The sequence below is a fragment of the Typha angustifolia genome, chromosome 11, assembly GCF_048772165.1.
Source record: "Typha angustifolia cultivar Huaian chromosome 11, ASM4877216v1, whole genome shotgun sequence".
NCBI lineage: Eukaryota > Viridiplantae > Streptophyta > Magnoliopsida > Poales > Typhaceae > Typha > Typha angustifolia.
In genome coordinates, this window is record NC_133249.1 from 8,334,523 (window position 1) to 8,359,742 (window position 25,220).

The 25,220-nt window shown below is 37.9% G+C and overlaps 1 protein-coding gene and 1 non-coding gene across 3 annotated transcripts in view; both read left to right on the forward strand.

Moving 5' to 3' along the window:
* LOC140769926 (uncharacterized) overlaps positions 1-16,190 on the forward strand; it is a 54,700-nt gene extending 38,510 nt beyond the window's left edge. For both annotated transcript variants that reach the window (XM_073110831.1, XM_073110830.1), the window contains 5 exons: positions 5,514-5,610; positions 8,710-8,799; positions 8,903-8,956; positions 15,597-15,662; positions 15,734-16,190. In XM_073110831.1, the coding sequence (XP_072966932.1) occupies positions 5,514-5,610; positions 8,710-8,799; positions 8,903-8,956; positions 15,597-15,662; positions 15,734-15,895 (469 nt within the window). In that variant the 3' untranslated portion in view covers positions 15,896-16,190. The remainder of the gene's footprint in view (positions 1-5,513; positions 5,611-8,709; positions 8,800-8,902; positions 8,957-15,596; positions 15,663-15,733) is intronic.
* Positions 16,191-24,734: 8,544 nt separating this feature from the next.
* On the forward strand, positions 24,735-24,906 carry LOC140771536 (small nucleolar RNA snoR77). The gene has a single exon (XR_012106190.1). It is a non-coding gene; the product is annotated as a small nucleolar RNA snoR77 (small nucleolar RNA).
* Positions 24,907-25,220: the final 314 nt, after the last annotated feature.

The window sequence follows — 25,220 nt, forward strand, 5'->3', positions numbered from 1 at the left end:
TTTTATCATTTTTTTAAATTTTTAGAAAATTTCCTGTATTTTTAAATAATATTTAGAATTTCTATGATTAAAACATAGTCCGATCTAATACGAGCGGCTGATACAGTCGGTACAATCGATATGTATCGTTTTTTCAGATGGCTGATCCCGATCCCGATACCGATACCGAGTTTTGGAACCTTAGTCAAAAGTGTGTCGACGACTATGTTCTCATCTCTAGATTTGTGGAACAAGTGTGTGTATAATCTTGGAGAAATTCAACCCACCTACTGTGAAACACCCAAACCTTCAAATACACGTGTAAACCGCGTGGGTAAATCCCTCCCCACACGGTGCATCACATGACCTGTCAGTACAAAGATTTCACAAGGCACACAATAGCACAATTTCACCATAAATAAACTCAACTATAATAGACCGGATACAAGTTCCACAGGCCACAACAAGCTTTCCAAATATACATCCAAAATACAATGCTAAAGTTCAAAATACAACATCATCATAACGCCCTCGCAGGGGCTTAATACAACTAACATACATTTTGAAAAAGAAAAGCAGCTACTCCTCGCTACCCGCGCTTGCATCCTCTAGCTCTGAAATAATGCCACCACGAGGTGGTGAGCTTACAGCTCAGCGAGTAGGATCCATACAATCTAAAATAATGAAATCATATGTGTATATCCAATGTATGCCTATATTTGCTAACAATAACAATATGCTTGTTGAAATGACTTACCATGAGTTACTAAATCAATCCAATTGATAAAAATTACCAGTCACCATCCTGGAATATGCTAGTTCCTAAACGTATCACGATAAGTCCACACAGATATAAAGCTTGATGCAATCTCTTATTTGTACACATCTCAATCATAGGGTTTACATGTTATGCATAACAATAATATAGCAGTTTAGTCATCTCGTGCCTACCAAAGCATTAATCATACTTATCATCGCTCACCGAGCTATTCACCACACAGGGTAAATACTCTCAAGAAATAATCATCCATCATATAATCATCCATCATCTCATACATCGAGAGGGGATATATACACATCTAGCCGTAATGTCACCTACACGTGTATGGCGACACTACATGTGACTGGTTATCTGTGGCCATCAGACTAAGGACCCCAGTCGTAAGCCTATATTTCACTCTCTAAATCATCACCGCCCTCAGCGGGAGAATCGGGAGCCCTCGGCTCATCAACAGACGCCCTAACCCTGCGTCGTCGGGTACCGCTAGAGTTATATCCCCGCCTCACAATCATATTCTTCTATCATCATAATCTAGTCCTGACTATGCAGTATAACTACCTGAATGCCACACAGGCTTCCGAACTCAGGTGTAGGCCGCTAATAGTATAGTCATATAAGATACACTCTACCCTTAAATCTGGGCTTAGTGAGTAAGGGTACTGTCTAGTCAGAATTCGACTACTAATGATAGGTGGAAGTGGTGCAGTGTCCATAAGTGTATAAAGCATGTCATAGTCATCATGATCGTTACATTCTATATTCACAACAAATGTACATCTATGCAAGGGTATACCATACAGGATACATGTAGAGCATTATCACACTAATGCTTATGCTATAACATTCTCATAATATTATGATGAGCAAGTTATCAATAACTACATATGTAAAGATATAACATGGTGTACTAAATGCATGCATTTATACCGACATTTCCTACAGTGTCATGACATGTATAATGACTGTAATTATATTATTTTAGATTTGTATAACTCTACTCGCCTGGGGGGTCTCCACAGTATGATAAATCTCGTCAGTTAGCCGGCTCCTTCAAAATCCCAAAATCCCCCTCACGCGATGTCAATCCTATTAATTCATGCAAGTAAGTCGTAAGATTAGCGAACAAGTAGAATTAATTATCTTATTAGCGCATTTATGTTTGGCAAATACATAAGTCAAGGATCTCTTAGAGCGAGTCTTATGTTATCCTAAAAATTCACATGATACTAAATTGTCATTACGAGGGATCGGACTAATTAAATCAGGTGAAAAAGATAAACAGGGTTATAGGGTCCAAAATGACCCCAAATGGGCTAGGCTAGAGGCAATAGGTGAGCTCAAACCCCACCCAATAAGCAAGAGGGCCTTGGTGGGCTGGGGGCCCAACCATAACCCACCAAGGTTGGATTAATGGGCTGCAGACTGCAGCCCACCCAACATTTGGGTTAGTGGGCTGTAGCCTGCAGCCCACCCGGATCCAAGGCCAGGTGGGTTGCGGCCTGCAGCCCACCCGAAACCAGTCCAGGTGGGCTGCGGCCTGCAGCCCACCAACACCCATCTCCCAACCCCATCTCTTTCGAAGGAGGGAGACAACAGGGAAAGTGGAAAGCCCGAGGGGCTGCGACGCTAGCGGCGCGGCACAAGGCACACGGTGCCGATGGCACGGCACGGGGCCGGCGGCACAGCACGAGGCTGGCGGCGCGGCACAAGGTCATCAGGTAAGTAGGGGGGAAAAGAAAAAAGGAAAGAGGGGAAAGGAGAAGAAAAAGGGGAGGAGGAGGGCCGACGGCGACGGGCAGCGCTCCATGGCCGAGAGAGGGCTTCTCTCCCTCCACTGGAGCTTCTTAGATTGGTGGCTCGCCGTGGACTCCGATGACGGCGAGGGAGGGGCGTTACACTACAGAATTTAATGGCAGGGGGTAGGAGGGCTTAGGGAAGGGGGGGTTGGTCGGCAAGCTCGAAGGCTCTCGGTCCGGGGCTTCGGCGGCTCCGAGGCTGTCGGCTCCGGCGTCGGCAACCACGAGAGAGGGAGAGAGATAGCGAGGTGGAGGAAATGACGCGGTCGGGGAGGGGAAGGTGGAGGTTAATTGAGGTGGGGGGAGGGTAGCGTGCACGGTAGGGGAAAGGGAAGAAGAAAGAGAAGAGAGGACGCGGGCAGAGTGGCAGGGCTGACGCACATGCTCGGCACGTGCGTCAGTCAGAGGGATTTTTTTTTATTTATTTGGGGTGTTACATACTGTGTCTGGTGTTGAGCATCTTTTGGGAGTTGTGTAACAAAGAGCCTCATGGTTAAAGAAAATAACAAATTTTTGTGGGAGCAAGTAATGCTTCTAGTAGCGAAGATATTGATCCACTGCATAGAATTCTATATCATAAGTGATGTATCTGCTGCCTGGTTTTATTCAATTTTTCACTATGTTGGCAATTGGATGACTCTTGGCTCAAAACTCTACCTATTATACCAATTCCTGATACATCACATGCAACCTCAAAAACTTTAGAAAAATTGGCGAGTCACATGACCATCATTTTTCTCTTGATTTTAGTGAAAGTTTTGGTAGCACTTTTTGACTACTCAAATTCAAGAAGTTAGCGAGCTTGAAAAACTCTATAATGAACCATGATGGTGCTAAATTCAATAATAAACCGATGATAGAAGGTAGTGAGCTTGTGAAAACTCCTTACATCTCTTATGGTACGAAGCTCAGGCTATTCATTAATAGCTTTGACCTTCTTAGGATTGGCAGAGACCTCTTCAAATGAAACAATGAAGCCCAAGAAAACAATTTTGTTTATCAGAAATATACATTTCATAGGGTTTGCATATAGTCAATTTTTCATCAAAAGAATGCAGACTTGATGAAGATGGCCTATGTGTTGCTTCTGAGATCGACTGTAAATAAGGATGTTATCAAAGTATACAACCAAAATTTGCTCCATAAAGGGTCGTAGTACTTGAGTCCATGGGTGGCTATGCCGGTCGGCACTTGTCGTGCCACTACTGGCACAGTAAGTGCCATGCTAAGCCATGCCGTCCATCACGGCCATGTGCCGTTCATTGTGCCATGTGGAACCCTTTTAAAAAAATATTTCTATTTTCATCAATCATTATTAATCAATTGATCAGTTGATCATTTGAAAGGCTTAGATAAAATTGATAAGAAATAAGACTAGAGATAATAATAGTGATGATGATAATAGTGTGACTCAGTCTGGTAGTGATGATGATGGAGATGAAACATTATTGAATCTGGGAACCGTGCAAAAACTTAGTCTTTCCCTAAAAAAGACTTTTATCAATAATTCATCACCTTGCCATTTAAGTTCAGCATGTTCAGTTGGATTAAATCGGTAATGAGGCAAGTTAGGAAGATATGTATCCAGGACAAAATTAATAGCATGCTGAATATCCCGTATTGGTGGTAATTTATCCGAGAGATCCTTAAGGAAAACATAAGAGAATTGCTCAATCATGAGAGTGATCTCAAAAAGGAGCAATTCATTAGACTTGTTCGAGATTGCTCGAGCAACAAGAATCAGAATTTGAGTTCCTTTATTCATCTCATTTTCAACACTTCTAGCGCTAATCAAGCTGACTCTACTTTCAGGCTAGATGGTATTGCCATTTTTAGACTGCGAGGGAAGAATTCTAATCTTCTTATTCTCGTGTTCAAACATACACATATTTGAACGGCCATAGATATGAATATAGTTATTGAATAGCCATGGTCAAAACATGTTGGTGAGAAGGTGGAAGAGAAAGCAAGAAGATAGAAGAGGAATGGGGTTTCACATCTTCACCCTTAAAAATGATTTTTCACCAATTTCACTAAAGAGAGCAATTAAAAATCTTTATTAACCTTAAAAGAAAACACAATAAGTCTATATATAGATCTTACAATGATAATAAACAAAAGACACCCTAGACAACAGAAAATTACAAAAACACCCATAAATTAAATGACATAAACTCTCAATTAGAACTAGATCCCTAAAGGGAGGATCATCAAATATTCAAATGTCGATATCTCCCTCGCTGGTACATACGCCATTGTGTTCTATCAATGTTGTCTGAATTCTAATTCACTGGTTAGTCTAAAACATGCCAGTGCAATTACTGCACAGCAAAATCATATATTGTTAGTTTGATTGTATATATTCTGTGGCTAAGGAAATGAAACAAACCAATGAAACCTGGTGAATTTATGTCGGTCAAAGCTGCGGAAAGTCCTTTATCTGTTTGGTTAAATACTTAAATCTACTTCTCTCTAAGGAGTGAAACATGTTATATTACCAGCTCTTGGATTACCACCATGGCCTAGGAGTGGCAGTGTATCCTTCATTCCAGTATGGAAACCTCTCTCTCTCTCTCTCTCTATGTTCCCTCTTTCCTAGTCTTTTTGCTAAAACATAAGTTATCAGCCAAATGTTGTTCTATCATACCCTGCTATTATTGCCTAGCAGCATGTTATGTCCCAGCCAGGCCAATCTACATCATGAGGCAGGCCCTTCTTTGTCCTCCAGTGCTAGATGGATTATCTAGTAGTAGTGTTTTTAGTTTTACTAAAGATTAGAAAAATGAGCTATGTGAACTTCGAAAGTGTGATTCCCTATAGCTAGCACTTTTCAATTTCATGTAAGTTCTAAATATTGTCTTCTTTTTCTATTAAAGCTCATATACTGTTGGTGTAATTAGGTTTATATGTTATCTATCAAGATAACTCATGATGTTACTACATCCATGACTCTGCAGGTCAGCTCTTTTTCTTGATGTGGTTGCTGTTAGTGCACTTGTAATATATGTTTTTCGGGTGGTGTTGGGCTACAAACAGACTTGGGACAGGTACCAGGTGAGTAGATTATGTTCTTCTTATTGACTTACTTGTAATCAGTAGTGACATTAATGATTCTCCATTTGCTGAATGTATCAACTATCAACACTTGCAAGTTTAGAAACTTGGTTCAAGCTTCAATAGTAGATTTGCCAAATGATTATTTGTAATTCTTGCAATTTTTTCTGAAAGTGTCAAGAAATTAAAGGAAAGAATATAAATCAGAAAAAGATACCATTGTAAGCCGACCACTGGTTGGCATAGCACATGTCATAGCACTTGCCGTTGTGTCGCAAGAGAGGGGGAAAGCAAAAGGAGGGAGACTACTCGCTTTTGCCCTTTGTCGCTCACCATTGAGGTTGTTGTTGCCACTAACTGTTGTCGTTTGCCGTTGAGCTCATTGATGCCTCCCGGTCGCTCACGTGCTCTAGCTCGAGCAAGAAGATGCAGCTCACATTAGGATGTCCTAGTTCAAGGAGGAAGATGCAACTCGCGTTGGGATGTCCTAGCTCAAGGAGGAAAAAGGGGATAACTTAAGTTATTATTCAACCCAACTCAACCTTGCCCTCTCCTTTTTCCTCCTCGAGATAGAGCATCCCAACACAAGCAGCAACTTCTTCCTCAAACTGGGCGTGAGCGATGGGCAAGCGACGATGAGCAGCAATAACAAGCTGATCATTGTTAGAAGGGGTACCATGCAGCACCCCTCGTGCCACATGCCAGTACGCCACTGGCACAGCCATGTTTGTATATATATTACAAGTGCATTAATATTTTTAGGTCTATCTAGAGTACACCTGAGCTGCTATACATCCCATCTTTCATTTCATGGCATATATTTAGAGCACTCTTGTCTCTACGCAGATGAAAAAAATGGTGTGATTGATAGAAACATCGATACATCTTAGATACTAGTCTCTCAATTCATGTGATTCTCGTTCCTTTTGAACAGAAGCTTTACTGCCTTCTCGATTCTGTAAGATCGCTCTTTTCATGAGGTTCTTTTCTTTTTTAAGCCATATTATAGTTACATTCATGTTTTTGGGTGTATCTACTTTGCTCCAATGATACTCGTGCTGTGCCAATGGTGTGCCAGTGGCATGCCCCTACATGCTAGTGGTATGCCCCTATGTGCCACCAACATGCCTTTAACATAATTTTAATAAAAATTTTATGATATTTAAAGCTACGATGGTTGTTCCAATTGGTATGAGATGTGCTAGTTGGCGTTTATCGTGTCGTGGTGTATTGGCATATGGCAGGAGGGGTATTGCATGACACCCTATCCTAGTAGCTTTGTTGCTCGTCATCGTTGCTCAAACTCGCCGCCCATCGAGTTCTCATCGCTCTCACCCATGCCCTAACCCGAGGAGGAAGAAAGGAGTAGTGGGTCAGATCGGGTTAAATGAAAACTTAAGTTGCGGTTCCTCCCTTTCTTCCTCAGGTTAGGGCATGGGTGCAAGCGATAAGAGACAAGGTCGGCGACGGCAATGGCGAGGTCAACGATGAGCAGCAAACGGCGAAAGGTGAAAGGTGAGTAGTTTCCCTCATCTTTTTTATCTCCCCCTCTTGTGGCACGGCAAACAAGTGCCGCAGCATGAGCCATTTTTTATTTTAAAAAACATTTTTGGGTCTTTAGCACATCAATATTTAGTTTTTGATTTGAATATATGTATTAAAACCTATATTACAGTCTTTTATCTTTAGATTATTTTTGTAAATAACCTATTTTATTACAGATATAGTATATAAATATTATTTAATACATAATATGATTGAATATTTCATAATATAATTAAACATAATATTAATTAATAATAATTTAATAATTAAAAATACTATTTAGTTGAATGTAGAATGACGGGGAGGATTGAAGACTTCATTTGCCGGCATAAGAATAATATCAAAAATAATTGATGAAAATAGAATGTTTTTTGAAAAAATGGGTTCCACATTGACATGTGTCGACAATACTCATGCCAATAGGCACAGCTTGGGGGGGTGTGCCACTCATGAGTTTGAGAAGTTGTTCAATGAGTTTATACGATGTGTCCTTTTTGGGCACAATTCTGAGTATAAAGGTTATTGATGCTATGATTTTTTGGCTCATCGTATATAGAGAATTAGGATCCCACTTTTCTTAACCATCCATATTCTCCGCAACTTTCACTTGAATCTTTGCTTGCTCTTGCTTCCTAATCTCTTAAGGAGCCTACTGTTTGACTATCAGGTATCCTAATATTTCTCTCTTTTCATCCTCTTAGCACTTAGTTGTCAGTCCTCATTGATCCTAGTGTGATTATTGTGATCCTCTTAGATATGGCTATGTTGATGTTACATGCTATTGTTTTGAGTTTCATGACTTTTGGGTATTATCTTTATGGAGATCGTGAGCTTAGTTCTTATCAAGATGTTGCATTTCATCTTCAGTGTGCTCTATTATGTTTAAGGAGTGTCAACATTTTCAATGTACTCATATGTGGAAGTTGTTCCCTATGAATTGGTATTAAACCCATTAGCTATAAGTGAGTTTACAATATGCCTAATGGTTCTATTGATTGAAAAAAAGCTCACCTTGTTACTATGGGAACTACAAGGAGTATGGCATTGCTTATAATGAGATATTTTCTCTAGTTGCTAAGATGACTACTGCTTATACTTTTCTTGCGGTGGCTTCATTTCTTCATTGCTCTTGTGCCAAATGGATGTGAAGAATGTTGTTCTTCATGACTATTTTTGATTGAGACACTTTATATCCAGCCTCTATATTGACTATCTGTACTTCCATCTGCTGACTTTGTCATGCTATTGTGGACTCAAATAGGCATCTTGTGCTTAGTTTGAGTGGTTCCATTGAGCTGTGGCATGCTAGTAGTTATGTAAAGAGTGATCAGATCATTTTATGTTTGTGTTATCACCATAGGGGCAGATTATTTATACATTTTATAATGAGAAAGAATGATAATTGCCCCTTCTGTAACAAAACTGTAGAAATCCTTGGGCTCTTTTGTAGCTTCACATACATAAATATTTCATTATTGGATAGTGGCGTTGTAATAATCATATATTCCAATTTCAGTGTTCAACATTTTTCTCATTGCAAATACTTTGGTACAGCTTCTGGTCAATAAGACTCTTTACGAGAAAACTTTAGCAAGTGGTTTTGGTTCAGTTCACTTTCTTCTTGATGCTTCTGAGCAGCAAAAAGTAAGAAAATCTCATAATTAATGTTCTTTATAATTATTTAGGAGATCCAGGTTTAACATAGCTCTTTTCATTTTTTGTCCTTAATGTCATTACTTTTGTACAGTACAAGGAAGCACTTTTGGTATATGCACTTTTACTCTGTCCGGGAAAGTATCAGGTACTTTATTTATGAGACATTTTTAAATAGCTTCCATATGCTAGTGCCAAACAATCTGAGTTCTTGTAAATCTAGTCTCATTCTTTTGGGCAGCCCACATATTCAGTGTTAATCTTATTTTAGTGCATCTGTAACTTAAACAACTTTCTTTTGCATCATTTTAGCTTCTATATTTGTAAATGAACATAAAGAATTTCTCTATCCATTGCGCTAGAGGTTGTTATTTAGGAAACTTACAAGGACAAGTCAGTCAGGAGACATTCAAGACGACAAATTTCATAAGCACTCATAATGAACACCCACAGTGGTACTGAATTGACATACGTCTTAATTCTTAAGGCTTTTACGCTTTTTATCTGTGTATTTCATTGCTTTTGGTCTAGTGTCTCCTTCTTGCCTCGCATTGAAATGCTCCAAGGTTTATCCCTGTATCTCTCTTGAATAACTTTCATCACTTGCTACTTCATTAGTTTATTACATATAGTTTTTTTTTTGTCAGATGCAAGGTTTTCTTGATACTCAGAAAATTCAACATTTTGCCATTGCTTAGCTAATATTCTCTTCCTGCAGTCAAAGTTGATTTTGCATTATGTGGGTGCCTAGTTGGCCATGGTTTTTAATGATTTCCTAACATTTATTCCTTTGTCTTCCCATTATAAGATTAGCTTCCTCACTGAACTTGACATGTGGCAATGGTGGCTGCTAATTGCACATATTTCCTAATGCCCAAATGACTAAGCTTTCTTATCCTTTGAAATCAATCTAGCCTTGTCTATGCCCAAAAATTCCTCAGTTCAAATATCTGTGACTACCTCTTGCTTGTATACTGTGCCTTCTGTTATGAGCGAGTAATTTAAGGGAATTGCTGCTGTATAGTAAAATCCAGGTTCATCATACACTCACCATTATGTGCCTCTTGAAGAAGAACTACCTACTTTGGTTGATCACATCACTTTCTAGCTCATTGAATAGTCTAATATTTTCTTTCTTTCTTTGTTTACTTTGATGTCATGTGCTTCAAACTATAATTTGAAACACACACCATCAAATACGCATGCTCCTCATATAGGGAGTACCCACGTGGTATTCATGTGGTTTGTTAATCAATATTTGTGTATAGTATCTGAAATAAGAAGCCAAAAAAATAAACTAAGCAAAGTAAATTTAAAAGTACCACATACTGCAAGTACCAGTGAGCCATTATCGGCACGCCCCCCCCCCCCCCCCCCCCCCCCCCCCGCCCCGTGCCAGTGGCACGCCCCATATAATATTTTTAATAAATTTTTTAGGATATTTAGAGATGTTTTTGGGTCTTTGGGATGTCAATCTTTGATTTTTCTTGTCCAAATATATGTATTAAAATTTAAAATCTACATTACAATGTTTAATCTTTAAATTATTTTTGTAAATAACCTATTTTATTAAAGATAAAACAACAGTTGAATATAAATATTATTCAACACATAATATGATTGAATACATTTATTAAAATTAATATTAGTGATTAAACACTCCATAATATGATTGAATACTCCATAATATAATTGAACTCATAATAACATTCAATATATAATTGATAATAATTCAATAATTAAAACTAATATCTAGTTGAATGTAGAATGACGAGGAGGATCAATGACTTCATTTGCTAGCACAAGAATAACATGAGAATGTTTCGTTAAATACTGTCGATATTTTTCAAAACTTATCCACTGATAATATTGCTCGTTATAACGTCTCACATAGTCTTCATAGAAATAAGAATTTTATAATTTTTCGATGATATAATATGAATATTGAATATACACAGGAACGACCGGCACAGGCATAGGCACACCATTAGCATATGCAGATTGTGGATATGAAGTATAATAAGGGTGTTGTGGCTCTGGTGGGTGTGATTGATATGATAGTAATGATGATGAACTCATATCATCCTGTGGGCGCACATCTCCTGATGTCCTGTTACCTATAGACTCAAGTCCTTCTCTCATTTGACTATAATCATATTGAGCTTGAGATGGTCTCTTTCTTTTTTTATCTTTGATAAATTCAGCTTTGTGGTTGTCTAGGTTTAGCAAATGAATTGTCATTCCAATTTTAAAAAATGACAAATAAGTTGTCATTTTAAAAATGACCAATGATAAAAGTTAATTGATGGAAATAAGAAAAAGTTAAAAAAAAAGGGTTCTACATGACCGGCACAAGGCTGTGCCGGACGGCACGTGGCCGTGCCAGACCGGCACGGCTCGGCACGGGGGTGTGCCACTGGCACACCCCATGCCAAGTTTTGTGCCTCTACTGGCACGGCAAGTGCCGGTCAGCACGGGGCGTGCCGACCGGCACGACCATCCTTGACTGCAACAAGCCTTCTGCATATATGTCCATAACATAATAAATAGTGGAAAATACCCTTGTGTAGGGGCAACATAACTAATACAATCATATATAATAAAAGGAAACTAAATTGAAATCTAATCCTAGTCTGCTCCTCCATGGCCTCCAGTATCATCTATTGATCTGAAAACATATTCTACTAAAACGTAGTGAGTATAAAGCCCAAGAAGTATACACATCTACGATCTAAAGATAATCACATAATGCAATAAAAATATATCATAGTCTAATAGTAACACTTAGTACAACATGCTTATAAAAATAATAACAATAGTCCACATAATTTAAGAATTGAAAGTAAATCATGCCTCACATTGGTATCATAGCAATGATCAAACCCGGCCAGAATAATATGCTATCTCACAACCTCAAGATTATCACATCACGCTCTCACGTAGCTAGCTATAATTAATATCGCATGCTCTCTTAGATCATCACACAAATTTCACATGCTCTCCTAAAGCATCATACAGCGAGGAGTAATAAATATCTGGTGATAACGCTATCCGTACATGCCTAACGATGCTACAAATGATTGGTTATGTATGGTCATTAGTCTAACGACCCTAGTCATAAGCCATTGCTTATCTCACTAAACATCACATCTTGTACCGTATTACGAGCCCTTTGCTTGGAAAAAATACCATAATCCTATGCCATTGAGTATCGTTAGAAATATGAAACATATCTCACAATCATATTTTTCAAGATCATCAGGGTTTGTCCTTCATATGGGGTAGTAATTACGCTTGGTCACACCCGGCATATAACTTATTTGATTGTCCTCTATAGACTAATGATCTCGGACGTAGACTAAGAATATATAAGTATTTTATATACACTCTGCCTCTAGGGTACAACAAATCTTGAAAAAAAATATGATACAAACAAAATATTAACATCACATGCTCTCTTAGAGCATCACAAAAAATAATATCACATGCTATCCTAAAGTATCACACAATGAGGAGTGATGAATATCTAATTATAATGTTGCCCGTGCATACGTGACAATACTGCATATGATCAGTTATTTATAATCATCAGTCTAAGGAACTTAGTCATAAACCCTTGCTCATCTCACTAATCATAGCATCCTATGCTAGATTGGGAGCACTTAGTTTGAAAAAGATACCTAACTCTGTGTTATCAGATATCGCTAGAAATATAAAACTTATCTCACAATTATCTTTTTCAAGATCATCAAGTGTTTGATCGTCATATGAGGCAGTAATTATGCTTGCTCACACCCGGCATACAACTTACCTGATTGTCCTCTGTAGATTAACGATTTCAAACATAAACCAATAATATATAGGTATTATATATATACATATACACTCTGCCTCTAGGGTACAACAAATCTTAGAAAAAATAGGAAACGGATAGAAGAGATATGGGAAAAGAGGTCATCATTAATGGAAATCATTGCCGAGGAAGAGATCACTGGGGAAGAGTAGTCATCATTGAGGGAGATCGCTCTGCACGTCATCGAACGGATTGTAGCCACAACGAATAGAAGAGATATGGGATCACAACTTGGGCGTGTCCTAGATGTCTCCTGGAGTATCCCAGCACATCTGAAATTATTTTTTATTTTTATTTATTGTCAATACTCAACATGTTCGACACGTGTCCCAGACATACTTGATATGTGTCCCTAATGTGTTAGACATGGCCGTAACAATCGTTTTAGTGTGTCCGTACTTCCCAGATATCTATAATATCATGATGCTAGATCATCACACTATGTTTATACTATCCTTAGACTACAAAGAATTCACTTGTCTGAACTGTATCTGACTGAAGCAAACAAACTGTAATTATCTGGCTCATGCATTATAGATCCTCTTATAGCAACAGATCCACAAAGTTAGGAAGAAATCAAAGCATAAGAAAGAAACAGACCTAGGACAGTAGGACTAGTTAATTAGATATGATCTATGCTACATGCTTTGAGTTTGGGTGGGACTAATTGAGGTTCTTACATTAATTATTTAAGCAGATGAGATCTTAATAATCACCATCTAAGGAAGTTGAAAACTAATATATACGAAATATACTCTTGTTAACAGCTATGCTGATTAATGGTGACTTATGGCAGTTATTATAAACAGATAAATTACAACTTTGGAAACATTAATAGTTAAATGCCTCAAGTTATTATGGTCAAAGCTAAATAATAGGCTGAAAGAACAAAAAATAAACTACAAATCAACCAACTCATTTGGGCTTGCTGTATAGGTCAAATAGTAGCTTTGTTATTGTGCAGGTAGCCCACAGCCCACCAAATCCAAGTACTTGGGCCCAAAGCTAAGCTGGGCCTGTGGTTCACCTGCAACCCACCAAGGCTAGAACTCAGGTTGGGCCTAATGGCCCAACTCCAAGTTGACCTATGATTGTCCCTCAACCTAAGAGCCACTAGTGTGGGTTGGGCTTTCCCAACCTACTACCTATTTTCTTCTTCGCAGAGACACTACCGAAGTTGAAAATGGAGTTAAAAAAGGAACTTCACTTGAGAGAGGAGAAAGCTAAAAACAAAATCAAGGGTGAAAGCAATCTAGGACAAGTTCCCAAAGGCAGAGGAAGTTGAAAGGAACAAAAATGAGGTATTTGATTCATCGGCTAAGGTGGGCAACGACAGCTGTACAACTTCTCCATGGTCGGTGGCTATAGGGATGTCCAACATGAACAAACGACCACTAGGGTAGCAATGAAAGGTACCAACGACACAAACTTTATAAAGCAAAGCTTCCTGGACCTGTTCAAAATTTTCCAACAAGGACAAATCACAAAAGCAAACCTATGGCTATTCTAAGCAACTAAAATGAAATTAATTTAAAGGGGAGGTAGATATTGGGTATCATATTTGAGAGTTTAGTCCCATATTAGAAAGAGAGAAAAAAGTGGAAAGGTTTATATAGATTCTTTAGCTTGTACCAAAAGGTTTTGAGTCGAGTTAGATTCTAAAGTTTATATAAAACTTTGTTTCACTCAAACTAAGACTCTCCTATCTCCCAACAAGTGATATCCTACCTGATGGTTCTGCGATCCCAGTTTACTCTCTAAAGCAGTTTGGTGTAACCAATTTGATGGCTCTAATCGATATGCGGGCTCTTCTAGAAGAGTTATGGTAACACAATAGTCGTGGTGTGATGCGACTGCTGAAGCTAAAGACCCTGGGTTAGGCTCAGCACACGGGATTGGTGTGTAAAAGCTTAGTTATGTCTGATGGAGCAAGAATCCTGGTTTAAAACAATGATATATGGACTTGAACGAGTGGGTTCACAATGACACATCAAGAGCAGTTGATGGATTAAAGAGATGGACTCTTGAGACTGGTGGATAACTGGAAGATAAATTGGCCATAAGGGTTATTTAAGAGTTGTACATGGATTCAAGGGGGAGCCATTGATGTTTATTTCACATGTAAATGGAGAGATTGTTGAGTATTGCTAGTGTTAGCCTCGGATTGGAAAGAGAGGAAAAAGTGAAAGGGTTGTTAGTGCTTTTAAAGGGATTGAGTACAGGTTGACTCAGTTATGATTCGATGGATTTGCCGGAGTCCAGAGATGATCCGATGATTGAGGAGTCGCAACCTAGTGCAATAGTTTGATTGTAGAGTGAGGAGAAGAACAAGAGTTTAGTTGGCTTGATCACATGATCCGGTGGATCTGCCGGAGATGATGTGATGATTGAGGAGTTGCTACCTAGCGTAATAGTTCAATTGTAGAGTGGGAAGAAGAACAGTGGCACACACGCTAGGCGTTTGTGTCAAATATTTTTAATTGTACTTCTCATTTTTCAGTTTTTAACAGGTAAATCAGTATTAGTATAAAAGCCTGACACTTTGTAGACATTGAGAAGAGAATCCCATGGTTATTTGATCATGCTGACATGTAACACTCTATTTGGTAGTCAAACTTTTTTGTTCCAGCAACTTAAGAGTTATTTATATGTCATATGGATAAAAGCCTGACACTTCTTTATAGACACTGAGAAGAGAATACCATGGTTATTTGATCATGCCAACATGTAACACTTAATTTGGTAATCACACTTTTGTGTCCCAGCAACTTAAGAGTTATTTCTATGTAATATAGAAAGATGTTATTAGTTCTTTTCCAAATGAGCCTGGCTTGTAATCTTTTTATCTCCTGTGGGGGAGGAAGTATAACTAGGTCCAGGATATACATTTTTATGTCGCTCCAAAAAAATTATGGATTTATTGTTTATTCTGCAGGTGTCATGTCGTAAAAGCATCACGATGGCATGCGAGCAGTTTATGTATAATAAGTTTAAAGAGAAGGTAGAAGTGAAACTTTTCTTAGTTATGTGATGGACAAAGTAGGATTGAGTCTCAAGTTTTATTTTCTGCAGATTGAAATGCCTATCAACTCGGCTATGGATACACTGCTGAGATTGGGCTTGGTTATCGAGATCCCTGTCGATAAAAACCTCAAGATAGTCGCTCTTCCATGTTCAAAGGCATGTGAGATCCTCAAGAAACGTTGGAATAGCTTGTTAGAAGAGAAAACATGACTTGTGAATTTATCCTCAACCAAGCTTTCAAATCTGGAAACTTCACCAATAGAGCAATTTTGAGCATAATAGCATTATATAAGATAGGTTCCTACATTTCTTTCATGTTCTGCCTATTTCTGTACATCTCGCCTTTTAGTTTACTTAATCATTACAAGATACAGTAATGTATAGTGTGAGTATTTACAGTTTGTGCTTTAAACTTGTTCTGAATTTTTTTTTTTCATTCATTCATGTGCGATATTTTTAAAAGTTGTCAAATGCAATGAAAGAGGAAATGATGGGCACTTGCTTTTATCTCTTTCCCATGGGTGGACATTATTTTCAGTGTGACACTCTTCTCTATCATAGATATACAGAGACTGACTAATCTTGTAACTCGTTCCGATCAAAGATAAATTCAAGAAATGCTTGGCCTATGACTATAATATTTAGGATTTTTCTATGAGCTGTTACAGATTCAACTTACCCTGTAGAGATGCTTAGCCTTTTTCCTCCATTCGCTCAGTTCAGCTGGTAACATTTGAATCGTCACAAACATTTCGGACAACAATTGCAAACTGAAAAGGGAACTCGAAAGGTTGGCTGCAAATTCTTTGTAGCCTAAGTTGTTCCTATTTCTGATATTCTTGGCATTTTGATTTAGGTGCCCCAAATTTGATTACCCACTGCTGCTAAAGAATTTCCTATAATTTTACTGTTAAGTAGATTCTTAATTAAGTTCATGTTTAGGAGTTCCAGCTTTTATGAGCCATTCAGGATCTCATTCATATTACAAGCTGCGTAGTACTATGTTTGACAGAAAAGAACAAAAAACGTGAAATTGCTTGATATCCTGACGTCTAAAAGATGGTTTCCTTCGGAGCTCGGACTCAGGATGTTGAAAGATAAAATACCTTTTCTTTGATCTTATTACAATCAGAAGAAAAGGTTCAGTGCGGAGCAACATATTCGAGAATTATCGAGGTGTTTATTCCAATTTACACCCTTTTTCCTGTGAATTCACGTTGAGAAGATCCTACCTTATGTGTTTTCAGTTGGGTCCTTGTCTTTCCATTAAACATACAGATTATGGGTATCAAAATCTTCCCCCAACAAAAACCTTCTGGCAAGGAAAAATGGGACGGACACCATCGGCTCCAGTAGGAGGAGAGGATGTATCCTTCCGGCGAGTTTCATCATCCAAATCAACAAAGGATAGACAACCAGAGGAGAAAACCTGGGTGAATGCTGGTAGCCACCAACACCCCACCGACACACAGGAATGAATCCTAGAAGTAATATTGGCAAAGCTAAAGGCCCAAACAAACAAAAGCCTAGGTGAATGTGGCTGCTCGCAACCAGCACCCCACTGGCACACAGGGATGAAGGATGAATCCCAAAAGCAATATTGGCAAAGCTAAAGGCCCTTGCATCATCATTGAACTAGAGGTGTTAATAGAGAAAGATGGAGACTCACCCTATTCAGGCGATTCCTTAGCAATGGTATCCCATTGACTATGCTAAAGTTTATCCTAGCCAAACTCTGGTGCAGGATTGATGGCTTCTCCGTCTCAGACATGGAAGATGGATTCTTTGTCTTTTGGTTCGAGAGAGAAATAGACTTGCAATATGTGCTTGACAAAGGCCTATGGACTGTGCAAGGAATGGTGCTCAACTTAATACCGTGGCAAAATAACTTCCAGCCACCTATGGATGCCTTCACCACCGCCACCCATTCGGATCCAACTATACAATCTATCGGAAGAATATTAGGAGCTGGAGGCTTTGATTCCAGTTGCTGCATATTTTAGGAAACTGTTGTGGGTGGACGAAACTACTCTTGACCACACATGGAGCAGGTTTGCCCAAGTATGTGTGGAGGTGAGCATACCAAAACCATTGAAGACTAGGGCCAAAGATGGAAAACTTGGACCAAATAGTAGTGTATGAGAATATCCCATTATACTGCTTCATATGCGGGTGAGCAAGCCACATAGCGGAGCACTACAAGGAGAGGGAACAAGACAAGGAGGCAGAGTAGGAGAAATCCGCAAAGCAGAAAGAGACTGATGAAGAGACATGGATGGTACATAACCTAGCAAACAAGAATCCATTCGTAGAGGAGAGATGACTCACAGGCCAATGAATGGTCCAACGGGTAAACAAAGAGAACACTTTGATGGATCAGCAGTTACAAGGATGGCCCACAATCAATGTCCAAGGTAGGAGGGAGAGAAACCATCTCAAGAGACTTCTATTCCTAGAAGAAGTACTAAACCAGCAAAACCAACCAATAGCAGTAGGGGAGGGCCCACTACACCCAATGTAGACAGTGACATTTCACCCAATCCCCTAAGTCACGAATCCCAACCCCATGCAAACCCTAAAATGAGGATAGGTACATCCACCACAGCTAACAAAGGGAAGGCAAAAATGTAGGATTCACCCTCGGTCTCGAGCCTAGCAAAAATCTCACCATCGGATATTTCGCACTAGAACGTTAACCTACAAACTTGCCAAAAAAGTGAAAGTCAAGCTGACAAGGATGATGGACATGACCCAAAGCATGAAGAGGGTAATACATAGGATATATGTGCTCAAAATAACAATAGAATAGCTCTGATTGAAGTGGAACCGAACTTAGTGGCCATAAACGGGGTCCAAGTGCGTCTAGGATCAGGTCGGACCAGGAGCCACGCTCTACATATGTGCGAACCAGCAAAGGAAGGACCCAAGTTGGGCCGACCAAGGCATTTTACCTAAAGACGTTCTAAGGGAGGGGCTAGCGCATGCTAGCTCAGCACCGAATAGACGCGCCAAGGACAAACTTGATGCGAACCATGGAAAGATGGTTGTAGAACTAAAAACGATCCTTACTCAAAGCGGTGAGAGAGAGCAAATGGACATGGAGATAGACCAAAACAAGACTCAACTCACCTTTGTAGCGTATAAGAAGAGCAAATCAAGCATGCTGTCCCAGCAGAAGATGGTGATGCCAACAAGTAGGGCAATAGACGAGAAGCTATCACATACCTCGAAGAGAGGCAAGATCCAATGAGCGGTGCTCATACCCTCTTTTTACTTATGCTATTTTGCATGATGAAGGCAATTATCTGGAATTGCTGAGGGGCATTAAATGAAACACTCAAACCTTCAAATACACGTGTATACCGCGTGGGTAAATTCCCCCACATAGCGCATCAAATAACCTGTCAGTAATATGTTTCCATAAGGCATATAGAAATATAGATTCATACCATAAATAATCTCAAGCAAATATGAGTCCAAATACAAGTTTCACAAACCACAACAAGCCTTCAAAGATACATATCTAAAATACAACTCCAATCATAACACCCTTGTAAGAGCTCAATACAACTAATATAAATAACTCTAAATGAAGTAAAGGCAGCTACTTCTTGCTACCCACACCTACTTCCCCTAACTCTGAAATGATTCCACCAAGAGGTGGTGAGCACACAGCCTAGCGAGTAGAATCCAAATAATCTATAACAATGAAATCCAATGCATACCTATAGTTGCTAACAATATGATAAGTTTATTTAAATAATTTACAATGATTTACTAAATCAATGCAACCGATATAGACTACACGACACTATCCTAGAACATGCCAACTCTTAATCATATCAATATAAGTCTATACAAGTATAAAGTTTGATATAATTTCTTATTCATACAAATCTCAATCGTAGCATTTACATGTTATACTTAAAAATAAAAAGAGTAATTTTTCTTATATACTCACTAAGACATTAATCATGATTTATCATAGCTCATCGAGCTATTTATCACATAATTTAGATATTCTCTAAAAGTTATCCATCACATAACCATCCATCATCTCATATATCGAGGAGGGATATATACACATCTAGCAGTAATGTCACCCAAACATGAATGGTGACGCTATATGTGACCGATTGTTTGTGGCCATCAGACTAAGGACCCCTGTCGTAGGCCCATATTTCACTATCTCTAAATCATCACCGTCCTCAGCAGAATAGTCAAGAGCCCTCAGCTCATCAATGGAAGCCATAATCCTGCATCATCGGGTACCGCTAGAGATATATCTCTACCTCACAATCATGTTCTTACTATCATCATAATCCCAGGTGTGGGCTGCTAATAGCATAAGTCATACATGACACACTCTACCCTTAAATCCGGACTGAGCAAGTAGAGGGCACTGCCTAGTCATAACATGACTACTATGATAGGTGGAAGTAGTGCAGTGTCTGTGGATGTATAAGTCATATCATAGTCATCATGATCATTACATTCTATATTCACTACAGATATTTATGCAAGAGTGTCTCATACTAGGATACATGTAGATCATAATTACACTAATACATGTGATAACATTTACATTCCCATAACATTATGAAGAGTATACTATCAACAACTGCACATGCCAAGATACATCATGATACACTAAATGCATGTGTTAATATTAACATTCCTACAATATCATGAAAAGTATACTATCAACATCTACACATACTGGGATACATAATAGTTATACTAAATGCATGCACTAATACGATCATTCTTATAATATCAGGAAAAGTATAATAGCAGCAGCTACATTATTCTAAACTCATATAAACTCTACTCGTTTGGGGGTCTCCATAGTACTCTAATTCCTCTCAACTAGCCCGCTCCTCTGGAATCGCAAAATCCTCTTCACATAGTGTGCTATACGTAAGGTTAGCGAATTAATAGAAATACTTATCTTATTAGAGAATTTAGATTTAGGTACATTAAATGAGTCAAGGGTTCCCTAGGGTGAGTTCCATGTCATCATAAAATTCACACTATTTAGGTAATAAGAATTTGTCTTTAAGAGAGCTATTAGCTAATTAACAATGTGATGATAGAAAAAATAGGGCTTATAGGGTCCAAATAACCCCATTGTGCCTAGGCTGGTGCATAGATGGTGTGTTTGATTGGGCTTGAGCTTAGCCTAATAGGGCAAGGGGGGTATAGATCATGGGTTGCGGTCCAAACCGCAGCCCAGTAGCCTCATGGGCTGCGGTCTAAACTGTAGCCTACCAAGGGATGGGTGGGGGTTTATTTAACCCCCATCCTCCCTCACCATCTCCTTTCAAGGGAAGGAGACAGAGGAGGGAAAAGAGGTCCCAATGTTACTGATGGCCCACATCGCCAATCGCCCACCCTCGAGGATGGCGGCTTGCGTCTATCACCCGAGGTAGGTGGTTAGCTAGAGGGAAGGGGAGGGGAAAGAGGAGGAGGAGGGCTCGGCTCGATGGTGGCAGGGCGTAGCTCTAGCCCGCGGTGGAGTCGCTATCCGTCCTCCCTGCCTACGGGGGAGCGAGAGCAGCTCGCCCCATGGCCGGGATGGCCGACGGGGCGGCGAGGCATAGTCCATGGCCGGCGGTCATGGAGGTCCACCCGTCCCTTTACTAAAGGCCCAAAACTATTAAAGGAGTCCCCCGTAGCCCAAAACCATTTTATTTTCTAAAAATAAAATACTAAATTATCACTGAGTATGTTACAGCATAAATTATCACTAAAATAATCACACTATATAAAATAATAAATTATAACAACATAACTACACAATAACACAACTTAATTCTAATAACAATAAATTATCACCGAGTATGTTATACCATAAATATTACAATTACACACAAGTTACAAGATATAGTTTTATAATTTCTTGCTACTCCCTCGTTTACGCGCCAATCCATCATAATCAATCTCGACAGCTATTTTTTATAACAATAAGTTTTAAAACCATATATGTATTTATTTAACACACTAACACTACAAACGTTGTTGTAAATAATTTTTATATTGTAAGACAAATATGTCACAACCTTGTCAGTCCATGTAGGGTGATATAACTTAGATATAATAAGATGGAAAATAAATAAAATACATACACTCATCATTATTATGGGATATTTTTAGTAGAAATTATTTGGGATTTTTATAAATCACACCCTACATTTTACCTATTTTATGATTCGCACCCGTCTTTGGGGATTTTATAATACGACCCCTCCTTTTTCATATAATGTTCATTTAACATCCTGAGTTAATTTAACCTAACCATAATCAAACTGAATGATACTAGAAAGAGAATGTTCTGTTATAATCCACTATGTAATTTATAACATTCCTAAATTACCTTTATACTTATCTCTAATTTTATTCATAACATAAACATCCATACTTAATTACTTTTTCTCAAACCATGGAGAATATCACATAAATGCTAAGCCAATCTTAGAGCTTCCAGACTCCAAGCCATAGAGATTTTAGAACTTCCCAAACGCTAAGCCGATTTTGTTGCTTGCAACCTTAAAGATCGGGAGGGAGTTGAAGAAAATTTGAGGAAAGATGAAAAAAAAAGGGTTTGAGCTAGAGAGATGAAGAAAAATAGGTAAAGTTGGGGAAAGCTTCTAAGGCTTGTACGTGGTAGGGATTTTGGGGGATTCTTGTAGGTTGTGGGTTTTGATATTATAATTTTATGAGGTAGGGTTTAGTTATAGATAAGAGGATTTAGATTTTGTGGGGTTAGGGTTTAGTTTGGAGAAAAGGATTTTATGGGGATTTAGGTTAGCTCAGAACTTTTTAAGGGTATTTTAGTAATCTTTAAACTAGAGTCACATAAACAATATAACATGGTTAATGTCAATTAGCTAAAGTAACGTTGGGGGTGTTAAATGAACATTATGGAAAAAATGAGGGGTCGCGTTATAAAATCCCCAAAGACGGGATGCGAATCACAAAATAAGCAAAATGTAGGGTGTGATTTATAAAAATCTCAAACTATTTTCTAGTTCCCTTTTACATCAACTTTACTTCGGTTGTACATCTATTTGTGCTAATTAGAAAGATGATCACTTACAATATGTGCATGCATGAATAGATGTACTTATCAAATTCTAACAACCATAAAAAAGTTACTATATTGTTGGTATCATTTATATATTTATCACTAGATAGGAAAGTATTTAATACGTTTCGATACACATTTTAGACTTATTTGCACTCTTATTCTTGAATTAGTTTAATTTGACACATGCCAGACTAGATCTCGTTAATCAATTTTCTAATAGAGATTTTGAGTTATTTGATATAAGTGTCCTTAAAGTAGTTACTTTAGAAAAGTATATATGATCATAAATGTTTAGAAGTACTGTGCTACAAGAATTCATGATAAATAAAATTGTAATTTTTAGGAAAATTAGTTATATATTGGGTTTCTAAATTGGCCAACTCCAATTACACTAAAAAAATATATTTTTTTAAGGAAAATCAATTACACCAAAAATGTATATTTTTTACCCTCCGTTATAAAAACAGTATGTTCCTAGCCATATTTTTACTCATATATGATAATGATGCAATAACTCTAAAATTGTAGAGAAAAATAAATAGTTTATACTAATCATAATCCTAATTACTTGAAAATATTAAAAGATTTGTCTTGCGCCATTGTCGAGAGGCCATAGGATCAAATAAAAATGGTAAAAAATGGTAAATAAGAGAAGAGAAGAAGTGAATAATGATTGAATAAGAAAGAGTTGAATGTATATATTATGGTTTGATGTGTGAGAAAGGAATAACAATGTTAAGAAAGAAGAAAAGAGAGAAAAAGGAGAAAGAAAGATTTAATCCGTAAAAGAGAAATTGGGTTTGATAGTGATGAGAGAAAAAAAAATCAAAGGAAGAAGAATGGGGTTTTGGGTAGATAGAGATTTCATTAAATGGTATGGTTGGGTTGGGTTGGATTAAGGAAATAATAAATTAGGTATTATGAGTAAAACGATGCCCAAAAATATAATTCAGAAATAGATGAGCCCATATTTGCCAATATAAAAATTAACGAGTTTTTTAGTACTAATCGCTGATAAAAAAAATAACAATTATGGTATTTTTCTCAAATGCACCATGATTTGGGTCTCAGTTATGATATCTTGAAGAATATAGAGGCAAAATAATTTGAAAATTTTCAAGGGCAATTACGTAAAAAAATTTAAAAGTTATAAACAAATATTGTAGGTGCAAAATGAAAACAATACCTCAGGTAAATTGCATTTCAATTCGGTTGCTAATTTTTTTTTTTATCATTTATGAATTTAAAAGTAAGATATAGGTGGGATAAAATGCCAACCATAATCTAGCCTAGATTTCAGACTTATAAAATAAACTATCTTATTCAATATAATAAAAATTTTAGTTAATATAATAAACTGCATAAATTAAGCTCTAAGACATGGTGTTGTTGAATATAATTGCTTCAAATTAAACGCTATCAAGACCTATTCTAAATTGTCGTGTTGCTAAACTGTTTCTCTAAGTGAACTGCACTGTCAAACCATTAATTATATTGTCGACCTGTTAAGCTAAACCAGTAAACCGCCAATTAATTTTTTTAATAATATTATTTATTATTGGAGCTCAACTCGATGACCTCGGAGTTCGAGAAGAAAAGAGTTGTTGGTATTCCGTTCTTATCTTTCGTTCCAATCCGGAAAACGGGGAATCGAATCGCCCAAACAGCAGATACAGCATGTGTGGCCTCTAACGATTAGGTGCTGCTACCAATCATCTCCGCAGACGTGTTATTCTAGAATACTCCAATTTGTAGTATATAATATGACTTCCACTAAAAACCTAATACTATCTGCCCCCTTGGGAAGGTGTGTCCATCTCTCTTGGGTGCACATCCATCCGCGATATAATACTTGTTTTATTCAATTTAAATGTTGTTTTCTTTGTTTTACTCTTTCCTTTTATTATGTTTTTAAAATTTTTGGTGCATGATTACATGTTCAAACGCCACCGAGCAATGTGGCAGATGCCCCTTTGCCTAATTCTGATGGCATCGGAGGTGTTGTTTTGCTCGGAGATTAATTCTTCTTCGCTTTCGCCTCTTCCGACTGGCTGAGAGAAAGGGGGTAAGAAGGTAGACCACTTCTTCTCTCTTCCTCTTTGAGGTTAGTCTAATGGGGCTTAAGCACAGCATTATCCATCCTAACCCAAGTTCATCATGGGGGGGGGGGGTTTAAATTCTAGTTAGAATAATTTATTGATTATTCGTTTGATATCATTTATATGAAATTTTTTTTGTTCCTTTAATTTATCTTTTATTACTGTTTCTGTTTTTCTAGTGCTAAGATTGATCTATGATGAGAAACCTATCATACTATTTTTGGGGTTTATTTTAGAAACCTAATCTTTTTTATCTTAAAAACCAATGCATGCTTAGTGCTACGGTTGATTAGGAAATTTGTTGTTTATTGGCTGGCTGTCTTCCTAATGTTACTTGGTTAGCTTC